This window comes from Rissa tridactyla, chromosome 4 (assembly GCF_028500815.1).
Source record: "Rissa tridactyla isolate bRisTri1 chromosome 4, bRisTri1.patW.cur.20221130, whole genome shotgun sequence".
Taxonomy (NCBI): domain Eukaryota; kingdom Metazoa; phylum Chordata; class Aves; order Charadriiformes; family Laridae; genus Rissa; species Rissa tridactyla.
The window spans coordinates 30,207,549-30,235,139 of record NC_071469.1 but is presented as its reverse complement, the minus strand read 5'-3'; the positions used below and the strand labels follow the sequence as shown (position 1 = coordinate 30,235,139).

Below are 27,591 nucleotides of genomic sequence, written 5' to 3'. Positions count from 1 at the left end.
CCCCAAATGCTGAACCGTCTTCAGAGATGTACAAGTACCAAACAATCAAAGCTAACTCTAGGATTATGCTTTTCTGCAGTCAGTCTTGTGGAGGTGGACTTGAACTTCAGACAGCACAAACTAGACCTGTGCTGTCGCTGTATGGTGTGTGCTTCTACTTCAGTTGCTAGTAGCCATATTTGCCTTTAATTCTGTATTATCATTTCCATGATAAAAACAGCTTCCCATTGCTCCCAAGTCAAAAGAAACAATTACATGCCAGATTATGATGAGACATCAATTTTTAACCAGGTTCGCTGTGAATTAAATGATTGTTTGCTGTATAAATGCATTTCAGAAGGCTGAGAAGTTATTCCTCAGGAAGACCTGTATCATTTATTCATATGACCTTCAAATGAAAACTCACACACTGAGAACTCTTTCCACAAGCTACGTGAAAATAAGTAATAAAATCTAACATACAACAGCTGGGGTTATCCTATAAATTTGCTTTGCTTTCTGCAATCATAGCAGTATTTCCTGATTTGTTTAAAGTTATCTGCTTGCAAACAGCACCTCCCGCTCTCCCCAGCCCACCCCATTCATAACCGACCACCCTCTCATTTTGCTCATACGTTTAGTGCAATAATTATTCTCTGACTGTATCCAGCCCTGCCAAAATAAATACTTAGTGCTGGCAAACAGTACCCGACCAGCCAGCATACATTTAAACGCAAAGAGGCTGGCGAAGACCAGTAACTGGGCCATTTCAAAACCAGGCTGGATGAAGCACCAGAGAAGAGTAACTGCTGTGGGGAAGTATTTCACTACAAGACAAGGAGAAGATGACTTAACGCCTCTTTCCTCAACCAGTTTTTGTGATAATTATTTGCACTTAATTACTTGTGCTTACTGAGGGGCACAACCCGACACGGTGAAAGGCATAAATGTCACAGGTGTTTCTGTTTAAATCGGTTGTGAAATAGTTCGAGGAGCTACATTCATCAAATTATTGGAAAGTTCACTTTTACAGACGTTTTTCAAGCCCAAACTTTTTCAATGGATTTGCACGTTCTTTGAATGTGCATTTCCATCTCTGCTTGAATAATGACAAAATCCGTTTCTTCTTGTAACTTATATGAATACAGCTATTTAAAGATTAAACGGTTCTTCAAAACAGAGAGTTTATAGTGAGTCACTTGTACCACATGAAACAGTTCCAAGATCCCAAAGATTACACAGCAGGGAATCAGTAAAATTATAGCAACCCGTAGAAAGAAGCAAGAACAAGCAGAGTATTAAAAATTGTATAGAATAATCCACAGAATTAAAACGGTGGTTATACAACACACTTGGCATGGTGATTATAACATGAATTTGTGAATAAATCGTAAGCTTGTCCCATCAAAAGAGCTTTCTGAAATTTCCATTCAGCAGTGACAATTTTTACAAGTTTTCAGTTATTTTTATTTCATTATTATCTCTCCCAGTGAAGACATAATAGGTAGAAGCAACTCTATTCTACAGGTGAAATAAGAGAAGTTGCTCTTCCATTTCCTTTCAGATGAAGTGAGCAAAACTTCCTTCAGGGGTAGTGAATGAAGCCCCTCGTGGTTTCAACAGTTTTGCCCATTTACCTGGAAGTAATTTGAGACATTTTATCCTGCACAGCTACACAAAGCAAAGCAAACTGCTGTAAACACCACCAGAAATTTTCACCATGTGAAGGTCTTTTGAGATTATCTTTGTGTCAAGCCTAACTGAATTGTTTCCAAAATGCCTTTTTTTTTTTTTGTTTAAATACAGTGATGCCTATCAATCATCTTGAAGTGCTGCGATTTTACAGGGGCTAAATTCAAAGGTAATAAATGAAACTGACTCAAATCCCTGTGGAAGCTTCATGACAATTTCTCTGAAGAATATATTGTTTCCCTATAAATCGAATCTCCATACGCAGAGCCGCATAGAACAGTTTTGACTGAGCTCAAGATGGCAGATAGGTACAAAATGCAAACCAGTAGCTATCTGAATGTTTTGTAAAGTGCTTTAGGCTAGCCAGGCTTATAAAAGTTGCCCCAAAAATGTAACTGGATCCTAATTTTCTCCTCAAGAGATATATCTAAAATTATACAAGTCCTGCCAAGGAAACATAATTACAGGTGAAATCAGTTCTGACACCCGTGTTGTAATCTGAACTCTGCATGTTTTCAGGCACCAGCGATGTCCATAGGCATCAAATCACAACCCCTCGCTTCTTTCCCCTTGAGGAAACACACTGGGGTCCCGTCTGTTCAGTTACGCTGTAATAATGACTAGCAACTGAGTCATAAATATGCTGCCCTGGGATGGCATACGTACCGCTGTGAAACCTCAGAGGCAAGGCTTAGCTAACATAATGATCCACGCTCAGCGAAGCCAACAGAAATATGGCAATTTTCACTAGATTAAGACATTCCCCCTTGGAAGATACCTCTACTTCCAAGTAATAAGTAAAGCATGCAATTTTCCTGCTGTATTTGTTCAGTTCATGCCCTTCAAAGTGGTGAGACAAGTTGCCTTACTTTTTTACCACACCAGGTTTTTCTATTGGAATATGCATTACAGCATAGAAGAAGGTGGTATTATTTGGGGAGCATGACTTCTCAGATAATATTTATCCAGCTAGAACAACATATACAACTCCCTCATTCTTTGCAAATATTCAAGTTAATCCAGCAGTAGCAAGATTTTGTGTACAACTATCTGCCCTGCTCCAGGCAGGTTTTAACTATGCGTGATGAAAATCTGCTAAAAACAGTCTGTCCTTGGCTATGTTTACAGCCAAAACATGCTTAGTAGCATTTCAGCCGCACCTACTGCTGATGCCACTTGTCACCAAGTAACTTTTCGAAGGGAGGCAAGTATTGGAAACTGAGGTTCCAACCACTGATACATCAACACAAAGCCAGTTAATTGCAAGAGTCAATAGAATTACTGCGATTTGGAAACGCGTGTCTGAGATCAGAATCTGGCGGTATGTCTTACTTCGTTGGCTGGGGCAGCAACCTTGCTGTTGAGAACGTGGGGAGCGTGCTGGCAGCACGTATGTTCAGTCCTCAGCTCTCCTGAAAAAATTAATGGCATGAAGCAGTTTGTTGTACGACTCCGTCAGATAATTGATTTCAGTAATGGTACCCTGTGTCAGTTATTAACTACTACAGTAGGAAACGTGATGAAGTGGGAAGAATTGCAATGTAACGCAGCTTTTGTCAACCATCTGATTTTAATATTTTCCGCAGCTAAGTCTGAAATAAATGCATCTGGATCAAGAGACAAAGAATAATTTATGTGTTCACTAAGCAACAGCTTGACTCTTTCTCTGATGAATGTGGTTTAAAACATCTGTTTTTACAGAATAGATGTTAATTTCTCAATTAATTGTAAAGTTCAAATGACAAATTTTTCCTTTTAGGAGAAAATGCTTTCTAACATAGCATTATAATGAATCACTTCCATCTGTCTATTTGCACTGCATTTTCAACCGTAAGTAAAATTGATGTAAAGTTTAGGCACTCTGCTAGAAGTAAAATGAAATCCAGAATCATGACATCTATGATACAATAGCTGTATTAAAAGGGAAATATTTTAAAATACGTTGACATTCTAATGAAAAGTTAAAATCTCTGCTGACTCACAGCCCATCCACTGATATCAGTCAGAAAGCAAGAACAGAATTTACATCTGAGTGGTTTAAGTGGCCCAAAATTTTCTATCTTAATCAAAAGGTCATGAAAAATGTATGACTTCCCAAAATATATAATGGAAATGGGTACTGAATGATTTTTAACAAAACTGTAACAGATTACAGTTCAACTGATTGCCCAAACTACATAATATTTTGTAGAAACAAATGGTTGTAAAAGAGCGTTCACTCATTAATTTCTCAGCGAGATATATGAAACATTTGGTTTGAATGGTACACAGGGTGTCTACAGTTTGAACAGGAGACAATTTCCTGAATTAATCAGTGGGACCCCGTTGAAATGACTCAGCCTACCAAAACTCTTTTGAATTTGCTAAAGGTTCACAGTGCACACGAATTAGAGCAGTTTCACAGGCTACCACAGCACTGCTGGGCTGAAAAGTTGAAATACTCATGAACACTATTCATATATTTTCCTAGGGTTTAAATATTTAATAAATTACCATAGGCTTTCTTTTAAGTGTCTTGACTATTTCCTTTTTCTTGCCACAATTCTCGAGACACAGTGACACTAGGTGAAATGCATCTTGACTGACAGAAAATATATCATCTGCCTTGTGAGCCGTTTGCAGGGTTTTTTTTAGGTGAGAGATTTTCAGAGTCAGCCTTACCCTGCCACCAGGAGAAATGTTTGTCAGAAGGCTGTTTAAATTGCCACTGGCTTTCTTGCCTCAAATACTTCAGATGGAGTTGACTGGGCTGGCATTCAACTGTGGGACGAAAATTAAGGAACAAGCCTCAATATCAGAGTGGGAAGTGCTTCATCAGCTGGAGCTCTGGGCTTTGCCTCACATAAGTCTAACCCTAAGATGTGCTTGAGATGGACCTTGATGGACCTTGACACCCCAGCCGTGTCCTGGAAGAGAATGTGGAGAGAGGAGAAAAGTTGTGAAGTCTTCTCCCCCAGCTTTGACAGCCCCTCTCAAGACTCATCTCCCTTGGAGCACTTGGCTTTGCCTCTCTTCTAATCCTAGTCGAAGGGTTAGATGAGAGTAGTCATAGATTGCACCCTATCCTGAGACCCCAACCTATGTTCCAGAGGAGGAAGTCATTAGGGAACAGCATCTGTGGATTTTTCCTCCACCTTATGCAGCTTTTAAACCCTTTTTCAACCCCTTTCATCTGGAGCTGCTGGCTTTGTCTCTCTCCTGACCTTAAACATAAGCCTAGGCATGGGATGAACTGTACCCTGAGATGCTTAGCATCGTCCCAGGGGAACAAACAAGTGTTCAGGCATGAGCTCTTTGCACAGCCTTCCCCATCATTGGTCCTCCCCCTTGCATCCCCACTGCATCTGGACCTATGGGCTTCGTGTCTCTCCTAACCCTAACTCTAACCCTCGGCATGGGCTGAACCTTCACCCTAGACTTCCAACATGGCCCAGAAGTAAGCATTTTGGGGAAAGAATTCTTTTTCCACCTTTCCAGGGGAGACAGGTGTTGCTACAAAAATGGGGCATTGGAAAGTATCTATGTGTGTCTTAGGCCAACCTGCAGACTATGCTGAGAAGGTCAAGCTGCCCTTCCTCGTTTTGTAACAGGTGGATTATAAACACAAGCTAAGACCTCTGGCCCGCTCGTTACAGGCAAAGTCCTTAGGTAAGAGAACAAACCGTAACAAAAATAAAATGTTTAAGCATGTTCCCAAATTAGATTTGGTTTATATCAGCATTTGTGCTTTACAGGGTATTTTGATTGTCGGAACTATGCCTTTTGTTTGATGACGTTGAAATGAGCCAATGTTGGTATTTATAATGGTTTTATATCATTATTGGGATAATAAAATGCATTATTTCTAATCAAGCATTGCTATTTTATGGAGTATTTGAGGTTAGAATTGTATGCTTTTGAATACTGAGAAACAGGCAATGGAACATTGATAAAGATCAGTAGCTAGAATTTCACAGTAAATTAATACATATAAACTGTGTTAGAGCAATCGGCCTAAGTGACTAGGCAGGCGTTCAAACGATTCCTGTTTGGAAAATGGTATCGTTCCCTAATGTGAATGTAATTTTCTGTACCCGAAGGAAATTTAAATGAATGGAGATACGGAAATCCTCAAGCCTTCTACGTAGGCCATATAGCATGTGGTATCTCATTATAATTTTGCCTATGATGGCATTTTGTTTTTTCTGGGCACACACATCAAGCAGGAACGTGTGTGATGCCTAACGAGGTCAGGACCTTCGCAGGAGTTACAATTTACAGGTAATTTATTTCAAATAATTGCAGTAAGAAAGAACACTATGCCCAAAACTCTCTCAGCAGAAGAGCTTTCACTGACCCTGTCGGGTGCAGGGCATGGCCAAATGCTAGCATTGTGAAGTAATAAATTAAAATGGGCCAAAGCATGAATACAATGTCCAAAATGACTCCGTGAGTGACTGTGTGTTTATATGTATGCAAATTAAATGGAGCACAATGCAGACAAGAACTGAAATTTTGTGGTAATGACACTACTATTAATAGTTTCAAAACTAATCCTTTTCGCTCCCATGTTCTTAAAGAGCAAGCTAAAAGCATTCACGTTTCTAGTCACACTATTGTTAAATGCCAAATTATAACAATATGAAAGAGGGAAACCCCCCAAATCTATGCTCCATAAGTAAATGCCCCTTAAAACAAAAGCTCACATAAACAAAAATTTCATTATATTTGATCTATAGGTTTTCAAACAGACTAAAGTGCCACAATTAACCAGATGTTCTTGTTGGTGGGTTTGCAGCTATTGACTTGTGCTTCTTCTTATATCAGTGACTGAAAGATGATTCATATTCTCCCAGAATATAAATTTTAAAGAAAATAATTCTCCAGCTGAATTTACATAACTGTAGAGATTCGAGCAGTGTCAGATAGCACACTGCAAGTGAAGATTTTGCATGTTGTAGTTAAATATAAATCTTTTTTTCACTGTATATTTGAAGTTCTGATGCTAACGCATCATAGAATATACAACCTCTAAAACCCCAAATGTAAGGATGAATTTTCTGAGAAAAAAATCGTATGACATCCCCAAGTGCTCTAACGTATAGCTGAAACAATCATACACAGTAATAGTCCTAAGAATGCTAAGATCATTTGCAAAGGCTGCCCAATAAATGCATTTCTCTACTAGAACATAAATACAAAAAGCCCTCAAAAGTCACAAAGATAATCATCCGAATAGAATTTATGTGCAGTTACTGAAAACTGAATAGGGTTATTTTTATATATTATTACATTTGTGTGTAGGGGTGTATAGGTGTATTCACAATCTACTTTTTAGTCACAGAAGAAAAGGAAACAGCTTGCTTAAGGGTCATGCAAAAGTCTGCACGCACTAGATGTAATACCTTTGACAAGGTGTCAAAAAGCACATGCTGGTCAGGTTGGAGTGTCTGGGTGTATATCAATTGGAGGTGATGACTGACATGAGGAAAATCATACAATCAGAGAGGTTACATGTATGTGTTGGAATAGGTGGTAAGGGGTATGGGGATATATACGGCGCTAGAGAGAATAAATTCCTGGTCCTGGGTTATAAGGATGGCAATGCCGCATGTATCTGCGTATTAAAGTGGTGGGTAGTGATAATATGTATAACTGTGAGGGTGGGCAGAGAGTGATAACAAGATGCATGAGCTGTAGGAGGTGATGGGCATGCACGGCAAAACGAGTAGGTTGTGAGGATGCATGTGTGATGCTGAGTATAGTGGTGCTGCGGGGAGCATATAGCAGCATATGCACTGGGGCGCGGTTTATGTGGCGTGGACCTGCTGTTCTTGACAAAAGTAGGTGGTGCTCATAGGCGACAGCTTACGTGAGGAGGCAGGTTGGTGTCCATACAGGTGTGGTGTGCTCACACATATGAGTGGCTACAGCCAACCGAATATGCAATTGATGAGTATTTATTTCATATGTATGTATGCGCTGAGGGAGTGTCGATGCAGTGAGCATGTGTGAGGGTGTGTGTATTAGGGAGTAACCGTGTCTAGCTAATGCAAAATGGCCAGGTGGTGGTGGTACATGGAAACTGATTAAGTGGTTATATATGAATATGTAGGGACAGACTGTACGCAGGGAGAAACAACATGTAGGGAGATAAGAGGCATATTGCCCAGAGGGAGAGGTGTATGTGAAAGTCATACATTTAAAAAAAAAAAAACAAACAACAAACACAGCAAAGTATTCTTGCCAGGGTGTAGAGATGCAGTATTAGGACTATCTGCTGGTGTTCGTGTGTGTTTGGAACTGGTGGTGTGGATGAGGTGTGTAAGGCAGCTATGTCTGTCTAGAGATGATGGTATGAGAAGCTGGTGTATCCAGTGTATCCGACTGGGTTTGCCTAGGATCAGGGTGTGTGTACAAAATAGCATGGCATGGGTCAGTGTGTAGAAGCAGTTTGAGGGTGTACAGGTATAGCGTGGGATAAGTCATTTATGTAGTGATGGTTACATATATGTAGAAGTAGTGTATGACCAGAGAAGGCGTCAATGGTTTGTGTCACTGTGTAGTGGTGAGGAGTGTTTATAGCCTCTTCCCTGTGCGGATGCAACCCTACAAGGGATATGCATGTGTTTTAAGTACAATATTAAGGGAGGGGGGTGTAGCACTGGTGACGCAGCGTGTGCTAGTTGAACTTTAAGTGATCCTATGAGTGGAGGCAGTATGTGTGGGGAGAGAAGAGTGGACAGATGGTGTGTTTGCCCGGCAGCATAGCTAGGATGGTCTTGGCACCATCATGGTGTAAATGGTGATGGTGAGCTGTAGCGTGCAAACTGGTGCCTTCACTGTTGGGTGTGTGATGGACAGAGGCAGAGAGTGTGCTCAGGTGTAGAATGGGACAGGGAGGGGGACATGTTTCAGGACAGAGCATGCGGAGCGGAACCGGGCTGTAAAAGTATTAGATGCTGCTAGTGTGTGATATCTGGTGGTGGTGGTGGGACAGGGTGGCGGGGAAGGAGCAGGAGGCATGGGCATTGCTGTTTTCAGTCAGTGCTGTGCACTTAGGACCAAAGGTTATGTGGTAGGTCGTAGTCAGTGCCATGCCTGGTGCCAGCGCCATGGGGTGGGCAATGCGCATGGTGCAGTGACAGGAGAGGGTTACAGCAGCTGTGTAGGCATGAGGCATGCCTGCCCGGGTAACATTGCCCACCCGACCATGACCCAGGCTTTTTTCCTAAAGGAGAAAGGATGGTGTCTTTGCCCGGGGTGCCACCGGCCCGGACCCAGCTGCCATGGAGGGGGAGCAGCGCAGAGTGGAGCGGGGGGAGAGGATGCTGGCTGGAGGGGGACCAGTGCGGAGTGGGAGAAACAATAACAATACCGACTGGGGGGAGCAGTGTGGGGCCGGGGGGCGTTGCGGGGTTGGGGCGGGGGCAGTGGGGACAGGGCAGCGGCGGCACTCGGGCAGCCCCGGCGCTGTCAGCGCTGCCGGCAGCCGGAGGGCGGGATGGGAGGCGGGGTGGGGGGGGGGTGGGGGTGTTGGGAGGGACACCCACTTACGTCTCCTCCTGCAATTTTTTTTTTCCTCTTTCCCTCCTCCTTTTCGTAGCTGGTGACGCGCCGCCGCCTATTAATCATTCACCAGCCGGGGAGCAGCAATTACCGCCACTCGGAGCGGGCGGCGCCGGCAGCCGCCTCCGTCCCCATGCCAGCGCCCCGCAGCAGCCGCCCCAGGAGCCCCGCCGCGATGGCGAGCGGGGCCAGCGCCCGGCGCCTGCTGCTCTGAGCCGGGGACGGGGAGGTCCGGGCAGAGGATGCTCCCCAATGGCACCTGCACCAGGCTTCCGGGCGGTGCAGGCAGCGACAGCGGCGACAGCGACAGCGGTGGCGGCGGAGCCGGTAGCGCCTCGGAGGAGGCGGCGGCGGGGGGCATGGACTCGGGCGGCAGGAACTCCTCCGGCGGCCCGAACAGCACCCTGAGTGAGTCTCAGGGCAGCGCCATCCTCATCTCATTCATCTACTCCGTGGTATGCCTGGTGGGGCTGTGCGGCAACTCCATGGTCATCTACGTGATCCTGCGCTATGCCAAGATGAAGACGGCCACCAACATCTACATCCTCAACTTGGCCATCGCGGATGAGCTGCTGATGCTCAGCGTCCCCTTTCTGGTCACCTCCACCCTGCTGCACCACTGGCCCTTTGGCTCGCTGCTCTGCCGCCTGGTGCTCAGCGTGGATGCCATCAACATGTTCACCAGCATCTACTGCCTGACCGTCCTCAGTGTGGACCGCTACATCGCTGTGGTGCACCCCATCAAGGCAGCCAGGTACCGCCGGCCAACTGTGGCTAAGATGGTCAATCTGGGTGTCTGGGTGCTTTCCATCCTCATCATCCTGCCCATCATCATCTTCTCCAACACAGCGGCCAACAGTGATGGAACGGTGGCTTGCAACATGCTCATGCCAGAGCCCACACAGAGGTGGCTGGTGGTCTTTGTGGTCTACACCTTTCTGATGGGCTTCTTGCTGCCTGTGGTGGCCATCTGCCTCTGCTATATCCTCATCATTGCCAAGATGCGCATGGTGGCTCTGAAGGCTGGCTGGCAGCAACGCAAACGCTCAGAGCGCAAGATCACCCTCATGGTCATGATGGTGGTGATGGTCTTTGTCATCTGCTGGATGCCCTTCTATATCGTGCAGCTAGTCAATGTCTTCGTAGAGCAGGATGATGCCACCATCAGTCAGCTCTCTGTCATCTTGGGCTACGCCAACAGCTGTGCCAACCCCATCCTCTATGGTTTTCTCTCGGACAACTTCAAGCGGTCCTTCCAGCGGCTGCTCTGCCTCAGTTGGATGGACAATGCTGCAGAGGAACCCATCGACTACTATGCCACTGCTCTCAAGAGCAGGGCATACAGTGTGGAGGACTTTCCCCCAGACAACTTGGAGTCAGGGAGCATGTACAGGAACGGCACTTGCACCTCCAGGATTACCACGCTCTGAGGAAGCATTCCTGCCTCCCCACTCCCCTACTGCCCCCCAGCAGGAGGGTGAGCGAGGCCAGGGCTGTGGCATGGGGAGGCTGGGAGGGAGGGGGTTTCGGTCCTGCCCACCAACAGTGGTGTTTGGCACAAGAAGGAGCAAAGAAAACCCCATGTTCTCGGTCTGCTGCCCCTTTCCACCCCTCCCCCCTCCCGCCACCCCCCCTCCCCGGTTTGCCTCCCTTAAAAGTGGGTGCGTTCGCTGATGCTTTGACACCCCCTTAGCAAATTGCCACACTCACGGGTCGACTTAGGGTCTGTCAGCCAGGCTCTGCCGCCCCTCTCTGTGTCTGACGAGTGGCTGTACGGGTCCCGCAGCGACTCTCCCCTCGTCTTTTGTACAGGTTGCCCTCCCCCATGGTTGGTGGGACCCCCCCCCGGCCACTGAGCCAAGCCTGCCTCAGCCAAGCCCCAACATTCAGGGTCAGACTCCGTCCCGCTTGAAAGCGACCCTGCTCAGCATCTGTCGGTACGCACCTCCCCTTCAGAGAGCAGAAACGCTGGGAAAAGTCCCCCCCAACATACACCTTGCCCTCCCCCACAAAGGAGCAGGTAGCCTCTCTCTGTCCCCCACCTCCCATAGGAATAAAAAAGAAAGAGGGGAGCAAAAAAAGCCCCGAGAAAAGAAGCAGCATAGTCATGGAGCTGCCTTTTGCTTTGCAGGCAGCTTCCACCTCACTGGGGCTCTGGCTCTCTGTGCTGCGCTTGGGGGGAAGCAGGGCAGAAAAGGTCTTTGGAAAAAAAATCTGATTCTTGCTGTGCTTCAGAGCTGCACAGCAGGTTGCTGATAACAGGAGATAAACAGTCCCGTGACTCACAGGGAGCAGAGCGCTGAGCCGGGAGTCGGGGGGGGGGAGCACTGAGCTGGGAAATGTTTTGAGTGTGTCCATACATACAATAAAGTGTGCTAATAATAAAGTTTAAAGGGAGCACTAGACTGTGAAGCCATTGTCTTGTGCCTGCTCCATCAGCCATGGAAAGGAGCCGAGACAGTTTTGAATGACCTGGGTGGCCACAAAGTCACTTTAGCCTACATGGAAAACAGAGGGGTTGGTTTCAAGATCTCCATCAGGCTCTGAAACAAATACTTGATGAAAAAAGTAGCTGTTTGATAATAGCTATTACTCTAGCTCCAGTTTCTTCTGTTGCACTAAAATAAAATAAAATAAATGGATTTCATATGTTGCCAATGTAATATACTGGCCCAGAGCTTCTTAATGTTTCATTTATGAGAATTGTTGTTCTTAGTGTGTGCCAGACGTCTTTTTGTTGAATTTTTTTTTTTATTTGATTCTTGTCACTGTGTCGTGAATGTGTTTCTCTGAAGCAATTTATACTGTGTACTTTTGTCTGTGGTGGCTACTTGCAAGGTTGCATTTAAAATGGGTGATGCTCAAGAAGGCTCCTTTTCAGATAAAAAGGTTGTCACTTTTTCTATCTCTTTCCTCTACATTGTCTCCCCCACAATAATTCTCTCGCTTGAATTTTCTCTCTTCCCCTCTTATGACAGAACAGTTTTCGTATAGACAAACAAAGCTTTCTTGTTTGATAAATGACAGCTGATTAAACAAAACCTTCTATCCCTGCTCCCTCTTACCCCAGACGTAAGAATCGGTACGGACTGTGTTGAAACAAGCACCTATGTTTTTTGCTTTCTACCACCTATGTTCACAGTGTCCCACAGTGGCAGGTGTCCCCGTAGCTGTGATAAATCACTTCTCTAGCACAATACTGTGGTTGTATTAATTATAACTACTGGCAATCTGAAGCAAGAGATTGGGGAAAATCCCCAGTAGCAGCGTACCCGTAGCATTGTACTGGTAGCTGTGGTGCTTAAGTACAGTGTTAAGTGTAAGGTTGACAATTAAGGCATCTAGCATTTGCGGTGGTGGACTTACTACAGGTTTTTGTTAAATTATACCCTTTAACTTTTCTCAACAGCAAAAAGCAGGATACTACTTTGTACATTTCTCTCACCAAAAATTAGGTACTGTTAAATGAATGTATAAATCCAGTATTTCAAAGTTGTCTGATTCAAAGCCCATCGAAATGAGATAAAAAAAATCCTAATTCACTTCAATGGACTGTGAGTCAGCTCCTTTTAGTTTAAAAATTGCTAATGTGAAAGTTGTTACATCCTTATTAAAATATTTTGTGAAAAGCTTTAAGAATTGTACAGTTTCTTTTCTTTTACTTCCAGTGGACCTCATTTAAAGAAAAAACGCAAATATTATTTTTGTAATGTTTTACATGCACACATGGGGGGAAAAAAAGGATGAAATCTCTGTATAAGCTTATTTAACTTTTCACAGAAATCAAACAGCTGTCAAAACAGTAAAATGCCCCATGATACCACACGATGCTATTTGTAGAGCTTCACTTAAAATCTCACTCACAATCTCTTCAAAGTGGTATAAATCTCATAATCTTATGCGGTCTTTTTCACCCAGGCATATTGTTATGTATGGTCAGATCAGAGAGTCAGCCTACTTTCTACTGTTGGATTTGTTTAACAGACATAACGAAGCAAAAGTTAAGAAGCGGTGATCCATACCCGATACTCAGCTTTGATGAAAAGGTGAGCCTGGTTTTGTTTCTTTTTTCTGTTTTTTATTTTTCAGTTTGCCTTTAAGCAAAGCCGTGATGGATGCCTGCGCACCTCCCAGCATATGCACTTTAATTTCAGTTCTCCAGAGGTGATGCTCCTACTGGGCAGAGTAGCCGGGTGCTGCCGCAGAGGCTGTGGGTGCCTCAGTAGATGGCAGGCTTTCCTGCAGATGGATGCGCTGATTCACTCGCTCCCAGCCAGCAGTGCCCGTATGATTTCTGGCTAAAACACCCTGTGCAGTTTCAGCTGGAAACAAACTCTGTTTATCCTAAAATAACAGTTCTTCCTGCTATTTTTCACCCCGAGTTTAGTTTGACTTTGGCAGTGGGAGAAGGGATCAACAGCTGTAAATCACTCTTCGTTTGCTTTGGAAGAAAAAGTGAGTTCATTCTGTGTTGTTATTCTAAATAGTAGAACAAAACTACCAGGGAAAAAAAAAAAAACAAACTTGTCCTCGTGAAATAATGTGTACCAGAAAACAAACAGAAATCTCTTTAATGCTTTCCAAATTGCAAATAAGAGTCTTCAGATTTCATATGAAAACAATTTGAACTAATGTTTAATTCACTAAAAAAAAGACCGCAGTGACGTATTTCTTGGTGACATTTTGCCTCTTGATACAGTTGTAACATAATTAATCCACAAACAGGTGAACTGTAATTTATAACCAGTAGTACCTTGCTGCATTTTCCCCATGAGTTTAATATTTTAAAAAATACTGCTTACCCTTTGTCATGGAAATTGTCCCTGTGCCACTGAAATCCATGTGACTTCTGCTGTTCTTTGTTTAGCCTAAGACCTAAACTCAAGAGTGTGATAGCTCTGAGGAGTCTCTAGTCCATGGACTGGACTATTTCCCCTGGTATACACAAAGAGAGAGTGGTCTTCACCTGGCATATACATCAGGTACTTCTGCAGCATTTTCCCACTTAAAAGGAGGAAATTACTCTCTTTCCTCACCAGGCTTCCCAGTGCAGTAGCAAAGATCCATTCATAACCCTGTGCAGTTACTCATCTCATAACTCCTATGTGCAGTTACTGGGCTTGAACCAGACTGGTCACAGAAGCACTTCCTATCTGGGGTGTGGATGAAAAAGTTGACGGCCACATGGAGACACTCTGCCTCTGGAGAACATCGCACAGCGTACGGTTTCTTTGCATTCAACGCTTAAAGAACCCATCTGATTTCTTCACAGAGAAGGAGAATCAGATTTCTGAATGTGCCATAAGCATTTGTGAAATGCCAGGTTTCCAGTGAATCAGAAAAAAAAAACCATAAAAGGCTTTCTGGTTGTTTGTGAAAAACTAAAAGTCTGCATTTCAAATGTATGTGGCACACTCTGTTAACACTACGAACATATACAGTAAGCAGTTTCCAAAAATCAGCTTCCTAATTTTAAATATTAAACTGAATCTTACTGAAATAAAATGACCCACTGATGAATAAGTTACGTAAGATTTGACTTTTCTCTGCCCTATTTCCAGAACAGCAGCGTAAATTAGTGTTTTAAAATCCTGTCAAAAAAAATCCCAGAAAAAATTTTTTAAAAAAGCAGAAGAAATTGGCCAAGAAACATACATCAATCCAATGTTCTAGACTCTGTGATTTTCAGCCCCTAGAAACCTTACCTGACTCCAGGGCTCCACAGACAAGAATGTGAATTATGAATCTCTAGAGGAGAATAAAACATTTGTACCGTATTGTGTATTCAGCACTTCCATCCCCTTCAACAGAGCCCTGTTGGACTGATACCTGCAGGCTAAGCCACAGGAAGAAAGGGTAATTTACTAATTAGATTTCTCTTTAAGAATAATGCTTTTAGATATTTTATTTTGTAGAGAGAAATAGCCAAGAAGAACAGGTGAAACAGAAAGTATTTCAAAGTATGTCACTAGACGGCTACAAACCAAGCACAGTTTTGACAAGAAAGATGCTTTTTCAATAAAAGCTAACTGTGGGCGATCCTTTCCAGCCTTGTTTCCCCAAAAGCCTAAAATCTGGGTTTGGCAGAGTAGTAAGCAGCCGTGAAGCAGAGGCAGCAAGGTGGTGTAGCCTACCTGAGATATATAGGTTTTCATTTCCAGTCTGGATGGAATACATTTGTCGTATATGCTTATCATGTCCATGATGAGTAGAGTCACCTTGAAAGCAATATAAATGTACAGAAGGCCCATTCTACTCTCCTTTCCCCCCAAAAAAATTCTTCTCTATGCAAGTTTTTATGCTGTGTGATGATTTTGGGTCGCTCTGTGGGTTCTTTATCTTTCTAACTTGAAAGGCTCAGATAAGTGCCCAAATGCATAGCATATGGGAGTTGTAGGACAGATAAGAATTACCAGATTTATGACTTGAGACCTGCTGATCACTGTGATGAGCACAGTAATTGGATTGTATTGGCTCAGCTTACATTGCTGGTGACAGTGCTGCTTTCAGTGAACGCGTGAGCCCTACCAACCATAAAAGTCAAAGAGAGCCCAGAGGGAAGCTCTGTGCTTCTGCAAGGCTGTTGTAATGCCCGGCGTTTCATAATGCTGAGCAACGCTGAGTAATGTGGGTGCCGGTGCCCACAGACTGATAAAATCAAAGGTCCACAAGTTCAACTGATTCTTGCAGGACTTGCAGGAACTCAGATTTACAATGGCAAGCTCAAAGGAGTAGTTCAAAATGTGGCAAAGCTGTACAACGCAAGTATGTATGAGTATATACACATACACACAATGTGCATGTGCATATATATCCTTCCTTCTTGTAAAATACGTAAACATCCTATTCGATCCATTATGCAACACGTAAAGGGATGAATTAGAATGTATATTGGTCATAAAGGAATTCACGATTAGTAAAATTCAGATTCCAGATGCTGGACAGTTAGGTAGTCTTTGGTTTGCTGCTGTGCTGCTGTGATGTGTAGAGGAAATGGGAGTGTTAATTCTGCCACAGAGGTGAGTCTGTGGCTGGAGAGATCAGAGCTGGTAGGAGAAGGACATCCTGGAGAAAAAAACGTGACTAGTGTTTGATTTAGAACGGGAGTGGCTATATTTGGAGATATTGCTTTGATGTTCAGAAAGTTTGGAGCTTGCTGGCTCTCACAGAGAGCTGCAATGGCCCAGCGCTTCAGGAAATCACTCCCCATGCCTACTGCATGGAGCAACCACACCCTTCCCCAGCTAGGGTAAGGTGAACATCTCCATCCGAGAGCTAAACCAGAAAACAAATGGAGGCTATGATTACGGTCTTTTCGTTATTTAATTGGGATAAGCAGGTTATAATACATTGTAAATGTATACAAAAAGTGCATTATCTATCAAAGCACCAACTAAAGGCTGGGGATCTTTTTGCTCTCTGGTTTCTGTTAAAAACAGACACAGATGGAACTTGCCCCCTTATGCAGTCAATAAAAGACAAGTCATGGATAAAAGAAAAATTTGAAAAGCACTGCATTATTGAGCAGAAAATCAATACCAGTATTAGTGAGTTTATTTTCCTAACATTGCGGCAGAATTATTTTGTATGTCATTTAGTCAAAGAAAGAGAAAAGACACTTTTAGAAGAGAAACTAACTGTACAATATTGTAAAGAAGCTTTTTTTCAAATACTTTCATATGCCTTCATGAAAACTAGAACAACTTTGATATTAAAACATGCTTATTATTTTATGCCTTGTATTTTCTATACCATTTTGTATTTTTTCTGGAAACCTGAGTGTCTTCATAAGAAAGAAGACATAAATAAGAAAAATTGATTATTTACCCACTGAAGATTCTTGGCTACTATCAGTAAGTGATTTCAGTGATGTTTTGAACAGCTACATCAGCTAAAGATCTAGTCTATTATCCATGCCTTAGATACAAATGACACAAATCAATCGCAAGACCAAATGAATAAATGAAAGAAAATTCAATGAAATCAAAGCTAAGAAACACAGAGAACGTTTGGGTTTTTTTGATGGCACAGTATATACTTTGTTTTAATTTTTATGCTAGTAGCTGTTAACTGACCACACAATGAGCCCAGGAGAGCTTTAGTCTCTTCTGCTACTTGCAAGACTGTACAAAATCCTCATCTGTTAACTGGGAAGAAGAGTTATGGGAATGGCTTTCTCAGATGCTTGTATATGAAGTTGTTACAGGTGTGGGGGACAGGTGGGGTTTTGATTGTCGCTGTTGTTGTTCCTGTTATTTATGGTGGAAAACAAGGTGGAAAAGTTGCAGGGCTTTATGGGTTGTCATACAAGAACAGGCAAAACATTCAAGATATATTCACATCTGGGCAAAAGACTGGGTATTTGGGGAGAATGGATATGAAAGAAGGCAAAACCGGCAGATATCTGATGCTGAACAGCCTTAGAAAGAAGGAATCTGAAATGGAGAAAAATCAAGGGTGGAATACCCAGCAGAGGTCATTTTATTAAGAAAAGAGGAAAAAAGAATGTCCAGTACAGGCATTATAAAGCAGGACTTGGCTCTTTCACGTAATTAATTTAGATTGTTTAGGGTACATAGCAAATACATAGATTTCCAACTCAGCAAAAAATACCAAGTCCTGCTTTTTATGTCAACGGCTATTTTCAAAGCATGTTGTTCTTTTTGAAGGTTAGAAAGTATCTAGGTATTTTTTCTAAGAACCAAGTGATAATTTAAGTACTTTATGGAATTACTATAAATTCAGGAAAACAATGCAGAAAATAAATAGATAATAGATTTTTTTAAAATTTATGTAATTTGTTTTGGATTTTTCAGATGCTCTGAATCTCATGGATTATTTTCTTTCCTTTTATCATTAACATAGAAAAAAGTCTTATCAAATTTTTGCACAATGCAAACAAATAAGAACTCCATATGAAGAAGACAGAAATGGAATACGGCAGCATTTTTTCTGATCATAAAGTAAGATTTACAGAATTTCTTACTTTAAAATCATCTTCAGTGCTATGACTGGGAAAATTACTTCCCATAAGAGAAATATATACTCTTAAGAAAAAAAGGTAATGGTCATGTATTTCGTGGTCTCCACAGATTTTGAAACGCCAAACTTGGTTTAGCACGAAGGCATAGAGCTACATTCCCAAGATGGCTTATCTGATCTACAGAGGATTGCAGGTTTCAATGTACTCATTCAAGAACCTTTCATTAGAACTAAGACTTAATTGAAAATAAGCAAGAGAATAAACTCCCTAAGCACGGAAGAAAAACTCCTGATACGTACATATTTGTGGAAAAATATCTGTCAGCCATATTTGCACTGAAGTATATTCTAGAGTCTGCAGAAGGGCTTCTCCTGACCAGAAAGATTTTTGTTCAAAAAAAATATTCCCACAATATCAAATCTAGGAAAGCGTATTCTCTGTAATGTAGACAAATATATGCATAATTTAGTTTTTAACCCAAAAGAAAACTATGTGTTTAAACCTAAGTTCGTGTCTTTTACTGCAGCAAAGTTGGCTTTACATGACGAGATCTAAACTGGATTTATGGAACTGCAATGGATGTTAACAGCATTAGTGTGGTCAATTTATCTGAAAGTAATGAAAGCTTCCTCATTAGTATCTCTGTGATGTATAGGTAAGTAAAAGAGGACTTGTGATGTAAAAGTTTTGGATGTCTAATAATATAATGTCACTAGGTACGGCGGAGAACAGACTGTAATGCACATTGTATATTAATAGGTTGGTGCTCATGTTGTGTATTCTCTTCACATCCCTTTAAGCTTCAGAATCTAGAAAAGAATGAAAAACAACTTTGTTTTACTTTGGAAGACTAATGCGTGTGTTCTTATGATTACTTATTCTCTTAGGATATCAGAATTGCTTCAAATGGACCAGAATCTCCTTCATCATCTCAGTGGTTAAGTACAATTGAAAGAGAATCAATTCACTTTAAGTGCCACCGCTAACACTGCAGAGTTGGAAGGGTTATTGTGATGAAATCTGGGAGGTGTGTGTTCTGAAAAAAAGCTGCATGCACTACGTACACACAATTCACTACTTGCTTGGAGAGGGAATGTATAAACGCAGATGTATTGGGTTGCAGTTCTTCATGAACTGCTCCAGCGTGGATCCCTTCCACGGGGTGCAGTCCTTCAGGAACAGACTGCTCCAGCATGAGTCCCCCATGGGGTCACAAGTCCTGCTAGCAAATCTGCTCCAGCGTGGGCTCCCCTCCATGCTCCAGCACAGGCTTCCCAGGGGGTCACAGACTCCTTTGGGCATCCACCTGCTCTGGTGTGGGGTCCTCCATGGGCTGCAGGTGGATATCTGATCCACCGTTAAACTCCATGGGCTGCAGGGGGACAGCCTGCCTCACCATGGTCTTCACCACGGGCTGCAGGGGAATTTCTGTTCCGGCGCCTGGAGCACCTCCTCCCCTTTCTTCGCTGACCTTGATGTCTGCAGGGCTGTTGCTCTCACATATTCTCACTCCTCTCTCCAGCTGCAATTCCACAAGCTTTTTCCCCCTTTCTTAAATATTGCATCCCAGAGACGCTATCACTGTCCCCGATGGGCTCAGCCTTGGCCAGCAGTGGGTCCATCTTGGAGCTGGCTGGCATTTGCTCTATTGGACATGAGGAACTTCTAGCAGCTTCTCACAGAAGTCACCCCTGTAGCCCCCCCACTACCAAAACCTTGCCATGCAAACCCAAAACAAAAAACAACAAAACTTTTTTTTTTTTGTGGACTGCTATCATGACAGACTGACCAGTAAACTGAATTTCCAGACATCGCTAATAATTTATTCTTGGCACAAGTAGTAAAATGACTCACAACAGGAAAAACAGATCCTGATTTTGTCCCAAGAAATGGACATTATTTAGCTGAACACTGACTACAACATAACTAAAATGAACAACTTTGAGTAAAAAAAGCTAAAAACATTCACTATGCTAATGTTTAAGTCCAAAGCAGGCAGCTGCATATAAATTAGGAAGAATGCTAAAAAGAAATTAAAAAGAACAGCTGAAAGGGTGAAACCTTGCAGGTGCCACCAGTATCTTAATGATATTAGGGGATCAGATTAAACACATACTACCTATCAAAAGAAGACATTAGAAGACCACTTTCCCCTCCAGAAATCTAAAACCAGTACAACAGAAAAGGACATAATTTAATGTCCTGGTGGATGGTTTGGGCCTGTCTTTCTTTTCTCTCCTTCCCCAGCTCATCCTCTCCCTGGCCCTGCAGGATCCCCGCTCTTTACATCACCCATGAAATACATAACCGTAGTTGTTTCCCCCATCCTTCTGCCTCAGGCTTGCAATGTGAACGAACTGGCAGGTGGCAGGAGGGAAAGGCCATAATAACTGTGGGACCACCGCCACGTCTCTGCCTTCCCCACCTCCACTGCTGCCTTCAGGTACCTCGCCTACAGCCAAGCAGTCCTTCAAGTCTGGAATACGGAAAAGGGAAAAGACTTGCTTGCAAACAGATAACTCCCTGTTCACGTTCACATTCCAGAGCTCTACAAGTCCAGAGGAGAAAGGCAAGGCTGCATACTGGGGGAAGAAGGAAGGGCATAAAGTTTAACCTCTTTTGAAGCCTTGGGAGAGTGGTTACTACTGCTGCCTTGCTGAGTTTGCCTCTCAAGTCAGTTATGTGTCATTAGTGACATGTATGAATCACCACTCTACAGCCTTGATAAATGTCCACATCCTGAAGAAATAGAAAATATTATTTCTAGAAGGAACTAAGTTGCATGTACCAGTGATTAAGCTCCATGCAATAAATGAGGAAAGATAATGAGGTCTGAAAACATGAAAAAAAAATTAAGTGATAGGAAATTATGCTTCCTGGGGGAAGCACAGAATCCATTCATTTTTAAATCTTCTTTAAGCTATGTACTACATTTGAAAAAGGAGAAAAATTCTTTGAAGTATTTGAATTTTGCCCATGTCCACTTTTAGGTTTCATTTTAATGCCATAACACACTTAATCAAGCCCTCAGCACTATAAATCATTATTAAAAATTTGTGGAAAATTAAAATTTTATTTCCGATTACTTGATGAATACAAACCATTAAAAATTCATCACACATTCATGAATAAAACGTACAGCTGACAAATGATATGCCTACCAGTCAAACTATCTTTGGAGGAATTAAGGAAATCTAAAAATCAGATTTAATAATTGGCAACAGGGGGACACTTTTTGGACTACTGTGATAGATGAGAGGTTTGGACATTCCTACTCTTTGCAGAAATCACCATTTTTAAATGTGGACTCACAGACTCTTGTGTTCACTATTTCATTAGCATTACATTATCACATCCAGTCCTCTAGTCAAGAGCTGGGGTCTACAACACTAGGCAATACCCCAGGGAATTTACTATTAAAAAAAAAAAAAAACCAAACAAAAAAACCAAAACAAAACCAAACACCTAATATGAAAGTACTGAATTATTTAAATCCTCCAGGCAAATGTATCTATTGTAAAACTCACAGATACAATGGTTTTTATACAGTTTTTATATGGGCTGAAACAATGTTTTTCCTGTACAGGAAAAACAGTTGCAATATAATATGTTTATACAATATCTGTAGTCAAAGGACACGTATGCAACATGAGGGAAAAGGTCGAGATTTGTCTCCATCTCTGCTATGTTTTGGAAAAATATTTACATTTGATTGTGTGTTTTACATATGGTGTTACATAAGAATTAAAAGAAAGTTGCATCCCATTTAATAACCAGGCACTTTTATTACATCAGTGCTTGTTATGATTATCTGTATTCATTGTGACCTTACTTACTCTCCTCCTGTAACAGCAAACCCTGCACTGAATCTGCCTTCCACACCGCTGAATCACGGTTATGATACCAGACAACAGCCCATGTTAGAAGTCAGTTATCCGTCAGTCTCCTATTTAAGAAAGACATAATTTAAATTGAGAATGGAAAGCAAAAATGATTTATTCTTTCTCCCAAACCACCCACTTCTTGGTCAGACTGTTAGAGGAAGAGAAATTCATGACTTTCAAACCTGCTCAGGATCCAGTCAAATCCAAATACTATTGGCTCCATATTCTACCAACTGCAAAAAGAACGTAGAAACCCAAATAGACAAAACAAGAATCTCTAAGAATTCTAAGTCACTTAGAGAAGTGACTTGCACAGCTGGAGACCTAGGTTAGCTGATTTTTCTGTTTTTATTTTAGATGTGTTTTACAGGCATTTAAATATGAGTAGCCTTCCTAGGCTTCCTTTACAGTTGATGTAGCACATGGCATTTGTAGGATACAATTCATTGTCCCTGTTTTCAGCATCTAGTCTAAAATGAGAGAAATTGCAAGTACATACTTCTCTCCATAGGCTGTAAGGGAGTCCAGGTGAGCAGATGAGTCTAGACGAGCTGTTAGAGACGTCTATACTGGTAAAGACGGATCCCATTCATAGATGCAAAATAGTCTGGTTTCAGCTGAGTCAAATTACAAACCAGGGAAAATGTAACGGAATCCTTGTGTAGTCCTTTAGACAAACGTCTGATGCTTAATCCTGAATCTCGAGTGTGAGAAAAAGAACTTTGAAATCAAAATGTGATTTCACAGCAAGCCGAGACAAAGGAGCAAAATGAGAATAATAAGATGAGATGGGTGAACGGCTTGCAAGGGCATGAACTTGCACATTTTAACTGAATAGTCTGAGACAAATCCTGAGCGACGCCAAAAGAAGTAGTCAGTCACAGTGGGTGCTTAACTCAGCATGTAGCTGTGGGCTTGCTAAGATTCCTGAAACAGAGAATGAGAGTATTTCTAGAGCTTAGAAAAACATACCTAGACAGTTGTACAGTCCTGTTAAGAGTTCAGCCACCTGATATGTGGGAAAAAGGAAAACATAGAAATAATAACTTAGGGAGGCCTTCATTCATCTTATACAGCCGCTAGTAGCAGAATGGAGCTCCACATACACTGGCCCCTAAAACAAATTACTTACAGTGACAATAACAGAGGTGGTATTAACACAAAAGGCATTAGTGGCTAAATCATTTGCCAAATCTGTGCACATCTGAATGAAGAATCAAGCCTCCTATGAAAGCTGAAAAATGCCTGCCTTCTGAAATACAAATGTCAGATAAACAGATTAGAAAAGTATGCAGATTATGAGACAGTTTTGTAATGACCTAGCTGACCTAGCTGGATTTTGTTCCTGTCATGATATAATGGAATTTATGACTATAGACAGCCTGATGGCTCACAAATGTCTGGGATCCCCTTAACAAAAGCAAAAGACTGTTTCTCAGATAGCAACAGTTTATCATCATTATGCAGAGAGAGAGGGAAAAAAGAAAAAACCCATGCTATGTCATACTTTATCCTTAGCAGATGTTTGCACCAGATTAATCTTCGAGTCTTTGCTTGCAAGAAAAATCAGTAATAACACACATTATTGTTTGAAACAGAGTTCTCCAAACTCAACAGGAAAGTGACAAAATGAAAGCACTAGTCAGAAGGTCAGCTCTAAAGAGAGAAAAACAGTCAAAAAAGGCATATTTAAAAAGACATTTCAGAGCTTGAAGTCCTTTTAAGGGCAGAAAATATTTCCCCACCCTCCCCACACCCCAAAAGGCTTTGATAAGACCCAGTTAGTTGTGTCTTACTGCACTCAGAAAACCTTCAATCAATATTTAGCATTAACGCTTTAATTGAAAACCAACCCCACAATAATAAGAATTGAGCATCATCACTCTGAACTGCAAAGAAAGCAAGTTCTGTGGTCAGGTTGAAAGCTGCTCTACGGGAATTCCCGAGAGAAATCACAGAGGAAGTGTTTACCTCATTTAGAAAGGGGCACAAAGGGTGAATCTTTCTTTCCTTGCTCTCAAGGGAACTCCATGGAAAACAGTATACCTGACTAAAAAGAATGGGATTTGCAAGATGTATTTGGACCTGCATTAAACTCTTGTCACAGTGCAAAGTTCGTCAGCACCTTGTCTGATTTGGCTCTAAGGGAGCCACATATTGCGTGCAGAAATCAAGTTTTGTACCAACGCACTTTAGGAGAAAAACTGTAACTGAAAAATTTGTTGCGCTGCTACAGTAAAAATGAATATTGCACAAAGTAACAAACAGAGTGATGATCTAGGTTTTAAATCATTCTTTATTCTTTTCATCAGCTGAAGTATAAAACTGACTCCCCATTAACCTCCCACTTCCTCAGCAATTTAATGACCTTCTAAGTATAGAAATGCTCTTTATTTATAAGAATGTCAGTCTGAAAAAGTATGGGTCATAGTTTCCTCCAAAATCACGGCAGTTCACCTCTCCAAACACTCCAGCAATTAGAAAGAAAACGAGAGCCTCCAAGTACCACTCAAACAAGGAGTGACTTCTAAATTAAAAGACGCGAGCGCTCTAAGTGCTCCCCTTCGCACTCGTGCCAAGTAAGGCACCCGAAGAACAGATTCTGAGAGGATAAAAACCCACAACTGTTGCAGCTGCAGACAAGCAATCGTTCTGTCGGCCAGGCCGCTATATCGGTATTTTGCTTATGTCAGCAGCTACAGAACTGTTTTTCAGACCGACAAAAACGCTTGACTGTCCAAAGGCGTCAAAATCCTAAAAAAGGAAGGGGTCGCTTGCAGAAACGCTCCGCTGCACACCCCCAACGTCTGACAGTCCTGCGAGTCCTGCTCGTCCCACGGCGGCTCGTCCCACGGCGACTAGTCCTCGGCTTTCTGCGGCAGCCGGGCTGGGGGCGAGAGAGATCGGGGCGGGGGAGCCCAGCGCTGCCTTGGGGTGGGAGCTGCCGCCCGGGTCCGCCCCGAAGGACGGGGAGACCCGCTCGCCGCGGGGCTAGTCGCCCGCTCCGCTCGGCTCCGCGCAGCCCGCCTCCGCCTTGCTGCCGGCCTCCGGCGGCTCCTTATCCCCGCCGCCCTCGGATTTCTTGTTGAAGCAGAGCTTGAAGACCCCCAGGACGGTCATCACCAGGATGACCAGCACCACCACCGCGACAGTCACCAGAATGAAAACGTAGTTGGAGGAGGAGGAGGAGGGGGAGGAGGAGGAGGGGGGCGGCGGAGCGACCGTCTTCTCCCCGCCGGCGGGCGGCCCCGCGGAGCCTCCGGGTGGCGGGGACCCGCCACCCGGAGGCTCCGCGGGGCCGCCCGCCGCCGCTGTGGTTCTCGCCCCCGTAGCCGCACAGGGGGTCCCATCCCCGTCGCTGCCGGGGCTCCGGTAGCCGCAGGGGCAGAGGGGCTCTCCCACCCCCTTCCAGGCGAAGCCACCTCCCGCCTCGGGCTGGCAGGTGAACTGCACCTCCCCGCCGGGACAGGTCACGGAGAGCACGGTGCCCGGCGGGCTGAAGCCGGGGCCGGCGCTGCTCTCCTCGAAGGGGAGGCGGTAGTCGAGGCGGAGGGCGGCGGCGGGGCGGAGGTCGGGGCAGGCGCCCTCGTACTGGTACTTGCAGGCGTAGCCCTGGCTCGGACGATGGCACGGCCGCTCCTTCCAGCCCCAGCCACGGTCGCCGCCCGGGGCGGCCGCCGCCAGGTGCAGCCCGGCGCAGCGGACGGCGAGGCAGGAGCGCACGGGCTCCTTCACCCAGCGGCCCAGCGCCGCCGGCACCTCCCGTGGGGCCGCCCCGCCGCCGTCCCAGGAGAAACCGCGGAGCGGCTGGTCCGCGTCGGTGCAGGCGGAGGCGTTCCTCTTCAGCCCGACCCAGAAGAGCGAGGGCGCCGACCCCGCCGCCGCCAGCAGCCCCAGCAACAGCCTCAGCTCCGCCTCGCCGCTCACCCAGGCCAGGTCGCCCCGACGGCGGCCGCAGGCGCTGCGGGACTCGGCGTAGGTGCTGTTGGCGAGGTGGGCGCTGAAGCAGGCGCCGGCGGCCTGGCAGCGCACGGCGGACGGCGGCGGCGGCGGCGGGGTCCGGCCCAGGGCGCAGGCCGCGGCCAGCAGCAAGCAGCAGGGTCCGGCCCGCCTCATCCCGGCGGCGCGGCGGGCCGAGGAGCTCGGGCTGTCCCGGAGGCTGCGGCGGAGCTGGGCCTCGGACACCCGCCCGCCCCGTCCCACCTCAGCGCCGTCCCCGCGCCCACGGCCCTCCCCCGGGCCCGCCGGAGGAAACGTGTCGGGAGCCGGGGTTGACCTCGGCATCCTCCGTTTGTTGGCGGGCGGGCGGCCGCCGCTCCCTGCGCAGCCGGGAGGCGTTGGCCCTGCCCGGCGGGCGGGCGGCCAACCTCGGGGGAGGACGAGGGTGGAAAGCGCCGGTGCCCGCTCTGCTGTCGGAGGTGGCCGGGGCTGGGGTCGCGGCCCTATCTCAGGCCTGTGTCTGGGGCCATCGGCCCATCCTGCACAGAGTTTCCTGGAGAAAAGCAGTCCAGGTGCAGGGAGCTCTTCCATGAAAGATGGAGGTTTCTGGGTTTGGTGAAGCCTCGTAACCAACCCCCTAGCTCCCGCAAAAACTGATGTCGGCTCACTGTTTTCAAGCAAGTTGGCCTAAATGCATTTAGGGGCCTGTGCTGACTTCCAGTAGGTTGTTCTTAACTGGTCCTCCATTGGCAGCTGTGTGAGCTGACACAGAACCGGCCACAAAACCACGGATGAAATGCAAAGAGTAAATTTAATCTCAATGCCTCACAACCCGGGGGATCTCCAAAGCAGCACCTGGGCAGAGGCACGAAAGTGGGAACACAGTACTGCAGAGCTTGGTCCTTGCTAGAGAGGGTCCTTGCTAGCAAGAGAGGCTTCCAGCCAACCTGCTGTTCTCGCTCGGGTATCAGGGGTTCAAGCAGGCATAGTTTTCCAATGTGCTTTGATCTTTCTGACAGCAGAGCAGGAATCTCAAGCATGTTCGATAACGTACCTCAAAGTCCATCACAGGCCTTTGTTATCTAAGTGCAGGTATTCTCCTTGTCAAGCACACAAGACTAATCACAACAATTAGTGTGACATATATTTTTTTCAACACCTTCAGCTGCAAGTCACTTGAGCATTTACAATCCTCCTCACCAATCCTCTCTTACTTTCCCACAACAGTCTGCCTGTCACCTATTTCCATACTCCTCACTGTGATGTCTGTCTGCTGCTACCTCATGTGTACGTTCAGATACAGCACCTGTCCGAGTCCCCTCCCCAGGCGTTTTATGTGGTGCAAACCCACGTGCATATTGCATGCGTTTCATTGCCCAGCGTCCACTTTGGAAGAACCCCTGTTGATGTTTTTTGTTTTGTGAGTGTGATATAATACAAATTCCGAGCGTTTGAGTACCCAGAAAAAAAAATGGAGAGAAAAGCAGAAAATAAATAATCTATTTGGAATTTTTTTTTTAAAGTAAGGTTCATTAATAGTGGCGGTCTGTGGAGGCGTGAATTCTA

At 44.4% G+C, this 27,591-nt stretch overlaps 2 protein-coding genes across 2 annotated transcripts; one reads left to right on the top strand and one right to left on the bottom strand.

Moving 5' to 3' along the window:
* Positions 1-9,284: 9,284 nt before the first annotated feature.
* Positions 9,285-16,465, top strand: SSTR1 (somatostatin receptor 1). The gene is made up of 2 exons (XM_054201241.1): positions 9,285-10,696; positions 13,138-16,465. The coding sequence occupies exon 1, from the start codon at positions 9,462-9,464 to the stop codon at positions 10,647-10,649; it is 1,188 nt and encodes a 395-aa protein (XP_054057216.1). The 5' UTR covers positions 9,285-9,461; the 3' UTR covers positions 10,650-10,696; positions 13,138-16,465.
* A 7,899-nt stretch (positions 16,466-24,364) lies between these two features.
* On the bottom strand, positions 24,365-26,370 carry CLEC14A (C-type lectin domain containing 14A). Its single transcript, XM_054201624.1, has one exon. The coding sequence runs from the start codon at positions 26,368-26,370 to the stop codon at positions 25,078-25,080; it is 1,293 nt and encodes a 430-aa protein (XP_054057599.1). The 3' UTR covers positions 24,365-25,077.
* Positions 26,371-27,591: the final 1,221 nt, after the last annotated feature.